Source organism: Trachurus japonicus, chromosome 7 (assembly GCF_045865225.1).
Source record: "Trachurus japonicus isolate A0001 chromosome 7, Traja_1.0".
Lineage (NCBI taxonomy): Eukaryota > Metazoa > Chordata > Actinopteri > Carangiformes > Carangidae > Trachurus > Trachurus japonicus.
Genome location: NC_140913.1, coordinates 16,031,763 through 16,043,615, shown reverse-complemented (window position 1 = coordinate 16,043,615; position 11,853 = coordinate 16,031,763). Strand labels below are relative to the sequence as shown.

General features: G+C 38.2%; 1 protein-coding gene across 1 annotated transcript; it reads right to left on the bottom strand.

The window, feature by feature from the left end:
- Positions 1-10,877: 10,877 nt before the first annotated feature.
- On the bottom strand, positions 10,878-11,750 carry LOC146984448 (transcription factor HES-2-like). Its single transcript, XM_085781516.1, has 3 exons — positions 11,638-11,750; positions 11,347-11,530; positions 10,878-11,239 (listed from the first exon to the last, which is right to left on the bottom strand). Exons 1-3 carry the CDS (start codon positions 11,725-11,727, stop codon positions 10,878-10,880), a joined length of 636 nt encoding a protein of 211 aa, XP_085637642.1. The 5' UTR covers positions 11,728-11,750.
- Positions 11,751-11,853: the final 103 nt, after the last annotated feature.

The window sequence follows — 11,853 nt, the reverse complement described above, 5'->3', positions numbered from 1 at the left end:
TGTGCTTCTTTAAGTTGTATGAGAACTTACAAAGCAGAAGCAGAAGTACTGTAGAAGTGGGAGGCCTCCATGATAAGGGTGCACACATCTGATTCCTGCAGGTGGATGGAGAACAAATACAGTTCCAAGTCAGGTAGGCTAACAATCATAAGTATAAACACATAAACACATTTGTCAAAGTCTGTATGAATCTGATTATGTTGTCATCCCACTGTGTGACAGTGCAATTAGGTCACTGATTGAAGGAATTATTTTGAGGTCACAATCCACAGATTTACTGTTAGCAGACATATAAATATCTAATAAGATCAATTCAAATTCAGTTTTTACTCAAAACGCAATGGATCTTAGACTAATATTTAACTCACTCAGAGTTCTGACATTATGCAGCCAATATGTGTTTTGAGTTGTGTCAGTCAATTCACTAATTAAATTAAGTCATGTTGAAATCAAAATACAACATGACGAAGAAATTCCAAAGTGGCTGACTTTGGATTTCGATTTCACTGTTTATTTCACACCAGACCACAGCAACCAAACAGAACAAACTACAGACACCAACATTCCAATACAACAACAGCACAGTTAGAAAACAACAACACCTGGTGTGAAAAGGGGATGGACGAAGCATAGCTTTTAAATTTCCATCCCCCACATAAAGACACCATCGAGACATACATAACAACAACAACAACAACAACAACAACAACAAAAAAAAGCAAACAAACAAACAAAAAGCATTGAAGTAGGAGCATTGCGAGCTCCCTCAACAGTCCTACATTTGTCCTATATTATTTATGTATTTATTTAATCAATTTAATTTAATTTAACCACCACCGTCTTCCCTACTGTACACATCAAACATCTGCTGTTTAAACTTTCTTTTAAACTCGCTCAGGCTTTTACTATTTCTAATGTTTTCAGCCAAACCATTCCACATAATTACTCCACAAACTGAGACACACATAGATTTAAGAGTTGTTCTTGTGAGCTGCTGTGCCAGTTTATGTTTACCCCGGAGGTCATATCTCTTGGCACTTTCCCTTTCACAGAAGAGACCTTGTATAGTATCAGGTAATTGATTATGTTTGGCCATATAGGCAATTTGTACAGTTTTTAGTTTAATCAGGTCCAGGAATTTCAATACTGCTGCCCTCAAGAACAAGTCATTTGTATGATCATTGTACTTTACATTACAAACATTACGAATAGCTCTTTTCTGTAGAATAATCAATGGGTGCAAATTAGTGTTGTATGTATTGCCCCAGACCTCCACACAGTAGTTCAGATAAGGAAAAACAAAAGCATAATATAGTGAAAGTAAAGACTTATGATTTAGTATATACTTAACTCTTCGGATGACACCCACACTCCTTGCAACTTTAGAACAAACATGTTTTATCTGAGGTTTCCAGCACATTTTTTCATGAATGATCACTCCAAGAAATGTAGTTTCTTCTACTTTTTCAATTATTACATTATCAATTTTAATTTGAACTGGGACATCAGTGGTGTTTTTACCAAATAACATAATCTTTGTTTTTTTCAAATTTAGAAATAGTTTGTTCAAAGTGAACCAATTTTTCAGCTTGTTAATTTCATGTGTAGTAGTTTCCAGGAGTTGCTGTAAGTTTTCACCAGAGCAAATAATGTTGGTGTCATCAGCAAAGAGTATCCATTTCATCACATTCGATATCAAACAAATATCATTAATGTACAGTATGAATAAGATGGGGCCTAATACCGACCCTTGAGGTACACCACAGATTATATCTCTACAGGTTGAAACATGATTATCTATTTGGACAAATTGCTGTCTCTCATTCAGATAGCTTCTCAGCCATCCTAGAGCAATACCCCTTATACCATAACGCTCTAGCTTATTTAACAAAATTGTATGATCTATCGTATCAAATGCCTTTTTAAGGTCGATAAAGATACCGACTACAAATTTCCTTTTATCAATACAGTTTGTTATTTCTTCAACCAAGTCTATCAACGCCAGAGCAGTTGATCTCTTTTTCCTAAATCCATATTGGCAATCTGAAAATAAATTATATTTCTCAATAAATACATTCAACCTATTAGCAAAAAGCTTTTCTATAATTTTTGAAAACTGTGAAAGGAGTGAAATGGGCCTGTAGTTTGTAAAAAGATGTTTGTCACCTGTTTTGAATAATGGGATTACCTTAGCAGTTTTCATTTTACTTGGGAAAACTCCTGTTTGGAAGGACAAATTACAAATGTATGTGAATGGTTTAATCATTCCAGCCATGACCTTTTTGATTATTGTCATATCAAAATCATTAAAATCTGTAGATGTCTTATTATGACAATTATTTAGTATGCCAATTATTTCATTTTCATCTGTTGGTTTGAGAAACATTGTATGTGGATTTCGCTCCACTAATTCCCCTGGTGACCCGGAATTTTCCATTCCACTCTCGATGATTTTTTCAGAGAGCTGGGGCCCAACATCCACAAAAAAATTGTTAAAACCTTCCACCACTTCCTCCATATTTGTAATTGATTTATTATTTTCCATAAAGTAATCTGGGTAAAAGTTCTCATTTTTCCTACTGATAATGTTGTTAAGTACTTTCCATATGTCCTTCAAATTATTTTTCTTACTTTCAATTAAATTAGCATAATAGTCTTTCCTGCAGAACCTCATAATAGTAGTCAACTTATTTTTATATTTTTTATATTTCAGTTCTGCCTCCTTGGTTCTACATTTAATAAATTGCCTATATAAATGATTTTTCTTTTTACAGGCATTTTTCAGTCCTTTTGTTAACCATGGGCTGTTTGTACTTTTATTTTTCAGATTGACCTTTTTAAGTGGACAATTCTTATCATACATTTGTGTAACTATTTCTAAAAAAATTTCATAAGCTATATCTACATCGTTTTCTTTCAAAACTGGATCCCAGTTTTGAGCTAATAGGTCAGCTTTGAATGCATCAACTGATTCTTCTGTTCTTATTCGTTTGTATTTGATATTTAATTTATCTTTCCATAATCTATAGTTACAATCATACACCATAAAAACTGGTAGATGGTCACTTGTATCATTATACAAAAGCCCACTGACTATATTATTATATGTAATGTTGGTGAAAATATTATCAATCAAGGTGGCACTTTGCAGGGTTATCCTACTAGGTCTTGTAATTGCTGGAAACAAACTCATGGAGAACATTGTATCAATGAAATTCTCTGTTGGTTTGTGTTTCCTGGCATTTAAAAGATCTATATTATAATCCCCACATATAAGTAAATCTTTCTGGGTGCTTGAAGAAAACAGCTTTTCTATCTCTTCCTTAAATACCTCTATATTTGCTCCAGGAGCCCTGTAAATACAGCTAACTATTATGTTTTTCTGTTTTCCCATATATATTTCCACTGTTATGGATTCATACACATCTTCTACAGCCACAGACATATTTTCTATCACTTTGTAATCAAAGTTTTTGTCTATATATAGCGCAACACCACCACCATTTTTACATTCTCTGTTTGTGTAAAACATTTCATACCCCTTAATTGCAAAATCTGTACCTTTGTTTGATTTTAGCCAGGTTTCAGACATAGCTATTATGGTAAATGGTGAATTAAATTGGTCCAGACAATGTATTATGGAATCATAGTTTGCATAAAGACTTCTGCAATTGAAGTGTATAAGAGATATTTTATTTTGAAGATCAATACATTCGTTAAATTTTGTTTCTGAATAATATTTACAGCTATGATTAAATTTTGCATAGAAATTATTATCTGGATCAATCTCATCCATCATGCTATAAGGTTTGTAGTCTGTGAACACAGAAGTTTCTATTTCTAGATTGTCGTGTTCCATCCACAAGGAGTTTTCATTCACAACATCATTCCCCAGGGAAGTGTGAACATCAACAGGCATACAGCAAACTTGTCCAAATTAACGGGCATGATGGGGAGTGGTTGGACAATACACTAAGCGGGGAGCAGCCGCAACACATAAAACAAACAGGCACACAGACAAGAAAACAGTTGTGAAGAAAATACACACACCTCCACACACATCCACTTGCAAAATAAGACAGGCCAAAACTTGCTGCTGGAGAGGTCATGTAAGTTGTGTTGAAAACAGTAGGTAAGCGTGCACACTGACATAACACAAAGACAGACAGACAGACAACGGACAACATACAGACAGACGGATAGACAGACAGACAACAGACAACATAGAAGGCACAGAGCAACATCAAAAAGACAAAAAAACAAAACCAATAGTCCCATGCCAATAAATGAATATGTCCACATATGTAGATGACCCATAGAATGATCTGCAATGAGATCCTAAGGTTGACAGGAGTCAGGTCAGGGCATGAGTCGACTACTGCTTTGTAAGGGGAAGGGCGCAGAGCGCACTGATGACGTCAGCAGCATGCGACCTTGTTTACATGCAAGCGCAACACAGGATCACAGCATGGAGCATAGCCATAGCATGGTAACTCCATCAAAGTTGGGCAGAAAGTTACAAAACAGAGTCAAAAGTGGAGATATACATACGGTTGCCAATGGAGATCAGTACAGGCTTGTAGGCTCATCACGCCGAAGGATTAGATGTGGGAATACTTGGTGACGACTCGGGCGAGGCACCTGCTGGAGCCAGGTGAGCTGTGGACGGAGCATCTTTTGTTATGTTGTCATGCTTACAGATGATTTTAAACAGCTCAAAGAGGTTAGGTTAGACTGCCAATATCGGTCTGAAATATTAAGTAAGCAAAGAAACCCTTATCAATAATAATTATTCACTGTAGCCAAATTAACATTCCTTCAAGCCTGTGTCTTCTCGAGTCAATGTGACATTAACTTTGATAATGAACTGGTGTGTTACAGCAGCACTGCAGTCATTACAGCCTACAGAGAAGCAGCAGAGGCCAACCTCCATGTTTACATCCTAAGAGCTGCTACCACTTGAGACTTCGGCAGTTTTTATCTCGAGCCAAGCTGAGAGAAAAATGAGTATATACAGCCAGAGACACACATCATGTAGGCTACATTATGCAACTTCACCACTAGATGCTTTGGGAAATCTGGATAGATAGATAGATAGATAGATAGATAGATAGATAGATAGATAGATAGATAGATAGATAGATAGATAGATAGATAGATAGATAGATAGATAGATAGATAGATAGATAGATAGATAGATAGATAGATAGATAGATAGATAGATAGATAGATAGATAGATAGATAGATAGATAGATAGATCTTTTTTGACGATTTTTAAATCGATTTTTGTTTTCAAAAATCAATTTTTTTTTTTTGAATTTTTTTAAAAATATTGTGCAATGTGCATTTGTTAGCCTTTTTTACATACAGAGAGTACAGGTTTTGTACAGTATTTGTGTGCAGATAAATGTTAAAAATGCAGACTAAAAATCAAGAGGCTCAGCAATATCGTAGAATCGCAATTTAAATCGAATCGCCATCCAAAAAATCGTAGAAATGATAGATAGATAGATAGATAGATAGATAGATAGATAGATAGATAGATAGATAGATAGATAGATAGATAGATAGATAGATAGATAGATACTTTATCCATCCCTAAAGGGAAATTCACATTAGTCAGGCAGCTAAAAATGACACAAAACATGAACACAAAAACATGTTAAGAAGTATTGTATAACACAATTGCAGCAGGAACAAATGGCCTCCTAAATCTCTCAGTTCTGCAGGTCAGGGAGATGAGCCTTTTACTGCGGCTGCTCCTCTGACCTGTGAGGGTTTTGTATAGAGGGTGTTGGGGGTCACCCAGGATGGTCTTCAACTTACACCCCATCCTCCACTTAACCACAGCCTCTACCAGCTCCACTCCCTCCCCCATCACAGAGCTACATTTTTTGATGAGCCTGTCTAGTCTGTTCCTGTCCCTGACCCTGATGTTGTTACCCCAGTCCCCAGCAGACAATGGCAAAGAATGTAACACTTGCAATGACAGACTGATAGAACATACGCAGCATTACATTACAGATGTCAAAGGACCTGAGTCGTCTCAAAAAGAAGAGCCTGCTTTGTGTCTTTTTGTACACATCATTTGTGTGTACAGACCAGTCCAGCCTGTCATCAAGGTGTACTCCAAGGTACTTGTATGACTGAACCCTCTCAATGTCCACCCCATCCACAGTCACAGGCCGTAAGGATCTCTTGGACCTGCCAAAGTCAATAATCATTTCTTTGGTCTTTGATGTATTAAGCAACAAGTTGTTCTTGTTGCACCAGTCTGTGAACGCCCCCACCAGGTCCCTGTATTCGTCTTCCTGTCCCTTCTTCACGCATGCCACTATGGCCGTATCGTCAGAGTACTTCTGAACATGGCAAGATTCAGATTTAGATGTGAAATCTGCAGTGAAAAGCGTGAAGAGGTAAGGTGAGAGCACAGTACCTTGTGGTACTCGTACACTGCTCACTGCTCAATGCAATTCCCCAGCCTCACATACTGTGGCCGCTCTGTAAGATAGTTATAGACCCACAAGATGATGGTTGGATCTACACCCATCTTCTCCAGCTTTCCTCTCAGAATTCTAGGTTGAATTGTGTCAAAGGCACTGGAAAAGTCTAGAAACAGCAGTCTCACATATCGCCCAGGTTCATCCAGGAAGGAGTAAATCCGATGCAACATGTAGATGATTGCATCGTCCACCCCAATGTTCTCCCGGTATGCAAACTACAGGGGGTCCACAGAATGCTGTACTTGAGGTCTAAGGTGGCAGAGTAGTAGTCTCTCCAGAGTCTTCATAATATGAGAAGTCAGGGCTAATTTACTGTTTCTGCTGCTTCTCGACGTCAAAGTTCCCAAACAGGAAGTTAATCTGTTGCTTGTCTTCCTTGAGCCTCGATTTGGCACCAAAATATTTAAAAGTAAAAAGCACAAAGAGGTAGTAGTAAAGGACGACTTATGCCCATGCCCATAGTATTTCTTCTTCTTTCAGGAGTAGGCACAGCTGGGTGCACGTTTGGCTCCCACTGGTGTGATGTCATAGCCCGCTTTTCTTCATAAATCAAAGTAAACCCTACTCAGAAACAGTGTTGAGCAGGTGGGTTGAGCATATGCAGAGGCTATAGTCCTCGCTGCAGTCGGCCCTGGTTTGAATCCCGCATTGGGCAACCCTTCACTGCATGCCATTCCCCCTCTCTCTGCCTCCCCATTTCCTGTCTCTCTCAATTGTACTATCAAATAAAGGCAAAAAAAATGCCCCCCCAAAACGTACTCAGAAACAGTAGCTAAGTAGCCTAAATCATGCTCTTCACCGTGCAATTACTGAAATGGAATGAAAGCTTGTAAGAATTCAGCCTAGCTATTGTCAATAATCAAGAAAAAAAAGGAGTAATACTAAGTCAGGATAACTATTAACATTCTCAATAATGTAAGCTGTTTTGGTACTGATTATCAAACAAGCTTCAAGTAACTGCTGATCAGCCATGTACAATGTTCAGGAGAATTCCTCCTGATAAAGCTGCTTCAGCACAAACATGTTCAAGATGTCTGCTGTGAACAGTTCTCTTCTGATCATTCAATTGGATTTAGGTCAAGTCTCTGCTCACAGCCACTCCAGAGGTTGGATATTCTTTGTTTAGAGGTAGCAGATTGACTCAGTTTTAGCTTTGTCTGAGCTTCAGTGGGAAGACAGCCACCCTTACATCATCCTGTAAGACAGCTCAATAAACTTGGGAATTCATTTTTAATTTTGGCAAATAATTTCTTGGTATGAAGTGCCCTTTTACTTTACGTGTTGCATGTTCTTCCCAAACAATTCAATCGTTTTGACAGCCCACAAAGCTTTATTTCTGTATTGTCTATGTGTTATCTACTGTCTATTTGTGTGTCTATTTATTACCCTTGTATAGTAGTTTGTGGTCTGTGTTTTCTGTGTATTTTTTATAAGTTATATGTTGGGACTGCAGATGGAAATTAGCTGTGAGCTAAATCTGGTGCAACCATCTCTTCATTTTCTGCAAATGATTAATGCCATTGCACACTGTCCCTTAATAAACTAATAAACTAAACTAAGGATAACAATATGAAGAAGAAACTTTTATCTATACTGCACGTCACTGTTCTTTACAGAGAGAAAAAATGAATTAAAAACAAGAGTTTAAAAATGAAAAAAGCAAATACATCACAAAACAAAAGTGAGTTCCATGAAAATATAAATAGTGGGGAAATAAAACACAGCAGTATATAAAACATTCATATAAACTCTGATAGAAGAATGTTCTAAAAGAGTTAGAATAGCTTGTCTGATTGGAGGTCGACTGTTCCGAACAGTGCTGTGTGTTGTTGGACAATGAAGTGAAGCAGGTTGGAAGAATGTGTGGGACCAAGTAATATGACTTATCATAATTTTATTTGTTTGTTGTTTTTTATTATATTTTGGGGGGCTTTTATGCCTGTAATTGATAGGATAGCTGTAGAGAGACAGGAAATGGGGCGGCAGAGAGAGGGGGAATACATGCAGCAAAGGGCTGCCAGTGGAATCAAACTGGGGCTGCTGCGGCGAGGACTATAGCCTCTGCATTTGGGGCATCTGCTCTACACAGTGAGCTAAACGATGCCCCAGACTTATCATTATTGAACCTACAAACATTTTGCAGATGGGAAGACTGCTGGACCAGTTCAGCTAATGTCTCTTTGAATACTTGTTTAAATGGATGTGGCTTTAGTTTTGTGTACGTGCTCTTGTGAATGAGAATACAGTTAAACACATCAATAGTTCCAGGAGTTACTGAATGAAATTAGGGTGAGCACATTTTTGATTATGTAGATTCTTTAATATATAGTAGTAGCAAATGAAATGTTTCTTAAATGTAAGACCTCATAGTGTTGTGAGTGTGCTCTTTGACAAACTCCATCCATTTATGTGATGTTTTTTGGGACAGGAGCCATCACCTCAATGATTCTTCCTCCATCCATGTGTGGTAGATTCATCAATGGAGATGAAACAGTTTAAAATACAATTAAAAGCCTTTAGCTGTTACTCTGAGGTTCTTTCTTAAATAACTGAATATTGATAATTCGGTGATGTGGTTGTGGAGTTTTTTTTGTTTGTTTTTTTAAGTCAAAGTAGCTCTCCACACCTTTAAGAGAAAAGAACAAGACAATGACTTGTGCGTTATAAGGTCAAATAGATTGTGTCCATTTGTGTCTGACCATAAATTAAAATAGATTTATGTATAGGTAATTCCTGGGGGTTCATTTATGTTTTCCTGACACTAAAACTGGTCTTAGATATGTTCCAAGTCCCCTCGTGTTGATTTTCATATCAAATCAAAGTGACTGAAACTAATGGTCACCAAAAAGCAAAGCAATAAAACTTCAGAAACCTCTATTTCACTTCTGTCGCAACACTGTCACAGAGAACTAACAACTAAGACCATAAGCCATACAGTATGTCAATGCATTAGAGAAACCATCATAATGCTTATAGTGTCCTAAAACAAAGACAACTTAAAAATAACACTATATAGTCAGGTTTTAGAACAAGTCATTCTCATTCTTCCCTTATTCTGTGAAATCTTAAAAACTCTTAGTAAGGCTTAGTAGCCCTAACCCTAACCCTTTTTTTCTTTTCATAACAATGCACTTTAATCTACTTTTTAAGTTTTGTACAGTGTTACTTTTTTAACTTACTATCTTTATACTATGGGATTCATAATAGCAGGGGAATTGTTTGAACAGTGCACAGCTTATTTAATGTCATGTAAAATGTTGAAAGTAAGCAATATCCACTGACTAAACACATGCACAAACTGGAGCTTCTCACCTGATTCACTAGAGACATTAGCAAATATAAAGATGTTTGTGCAAAATAGGCTGGGGTAACAAACAACTCCTATTATGATAAAGAATGACCAGGTTTGATACTCATCTGCAGTATTATATAGGTTTTATAAGGTTAAATACCTTAAAGATTAGATGATTCAGGATACCCAACACAGATATCACTGAAAAGCCTTATGGCAATTAATAATATTAATGGTGTTGGATATAAAGTTGACCTAAAGTGATTAGATAATCTATTGTTTTATAGGCAACTATACGGACAAAAAAAGTGTATGGTCACTTCAAAACTGTCATTGTAATTCGCCGCTGCGGACATCTCAATGTGTGTCACGATCACACAACCAGTCCACACTTCTTCCCACCGATTTGGCGGCAGCTAGAGAGGCGCCACACATGAGCAACAATGGAGCAGCTGCTCATCAGCATCAATGGGCTCCAGCTGACCTGTGGCTTTACGCGTTGCGCGCCTTTTTTTTTTATTATTCCTTTCATGCCCCTGAGAGTCTTCTCTTAAGAGAGTGAGGTCTGGTAATACATGTAACAACCTTATAATATCGCAAAATATACAGTCGACACAACACAGGCATTTTTTTTTCAATGAGTGTATATTTATTGAGAATGTTTAAATGTGGTAATGACAGACGTGGTTTTCTCTTACATGCCATCAATAGATAATATATAATCCTATTTAACACATAGTGTTTACAAACTACTCTGTTGCACAGACCAAAATACTTTTAAGTCCATCGTGCAAACCTCTAACAAAATAACCCTTGGGGTCTTACAAAAGTGTTGTCTACAACCCATATCTTTGACACCCCAAAGAGGATTGCATTTTACAAAGTTCATAGACTTTACAGTTTCTTTGAGATCTGTGCTCGTGCCCTCTGGCATAAAACGCAAAATGAGCCAAATGCTGAATTAACATTATACAGCAATTCTTATTCTTACATCGTAAAGACTACAGCTACTGGGATCACATCACCCAAATAAATAACACACGTGTAATAGAAATGCCTATATATCATCATCATATCTAATCTACCAAGGTCTCCACATGTCTTCGCTGACAGGCTGCGGGATCGGCTGCGCGGGGCTGGGAGCCACTGCGCTGCTGCTGCTGTTGTTGCTGCTGCTGCTGCTGCTGCGGGACTGGCTCTCCAGTCTGGAGCTGAAGCTGGATTTGATGCTCATGAGTCTCTGTTGCATCTGAGGGAAAGACCTGGAGGTCTGAGCGCAGCAGTTGAGGCAGGTTGGGGTGGCGGTGGCGGTGGCGGACATGGACTGCTGAACGAAGTCGTTCACCCGCTGACACGCGTCCTGGTCCAGGCTGGTTTTGGGAAGCAGAGCGGAGACGCGCTGCAGGCAGGCTTTGTAGCCTTCTCTGTAACTGTCTGCGGATTCTGGAGGAACGAAAAATAAGATCTGGTCAATGACTGGGAATTTCAGAGGACGCATGGGTAACTGAAATGAGAGATTCTGTACATTGCATTCAAGAGATGATACTGACCTTTGACTGGAGTGGAGGGAAAGTCTCTGAGGAACCTGACGGTCATTTCCAGAATATCAGCTTTCTCCAACTTGGAGTAGCGTGCGTTGTCTTTGCCAACAAGTGGCAAGATGAGGCTCTTCAAATGACTGAGGCTGTCATTGATACGAGCACGTCTTCTTTTCTCCAGTAAGGGTTTGAGAGTCTGGAAAAAAATGATGAAAAAACATTAATTCTATGCACTTTTACAAGAGTCAGTATGAGAAAACGTTTTCAATTGAATAAAAGGCTTTAATGTCTGCTTCTTCTTACCTTTCTTAGTTCGTTGGCTTGTTTTCTCTGGGCCACGGTGGACCTGGCAGGGAGAGGCTGGCTGGCCTCAGTAGTGATGCTGGGACTCATTTCGTTTGTTGTTGTTGTGCTTTTTTTTGGTAATGTGAGATACTTGCTCTTGGAGCGGCTGAGCTGAAGTGTGGAGCAGAGCTGCAGGAGCCTCCTATTTATGTGGGTCCGGCGCGTCAGAGGGGA

Bases quoted from the DNA above. Each gene is read 5' to 3' on its own strand.
- LOC146984448 (XM_085781516.1), bottom strand. From the start codon at position 11,727: ATGAGTCCCAGCATCACTACTGAGGCCAGCCAGCCTCTCCCTGCCAGG. The intron at 11,531-11,637 runs GTAAGAAGAAGC...ATTTTTTTCCAG, and splicing joins AAGCCAACGAACTAAGAAAG to ACTCTCAAACCCTTACTGGA. The intron at 11,240-11,346 runs GTCAGTATCATC...TCGTTCCTCCAG, and splicing joins TCCCTCCACTCCAGTCAAAG to AATCCGCAGACAGTTACAGA.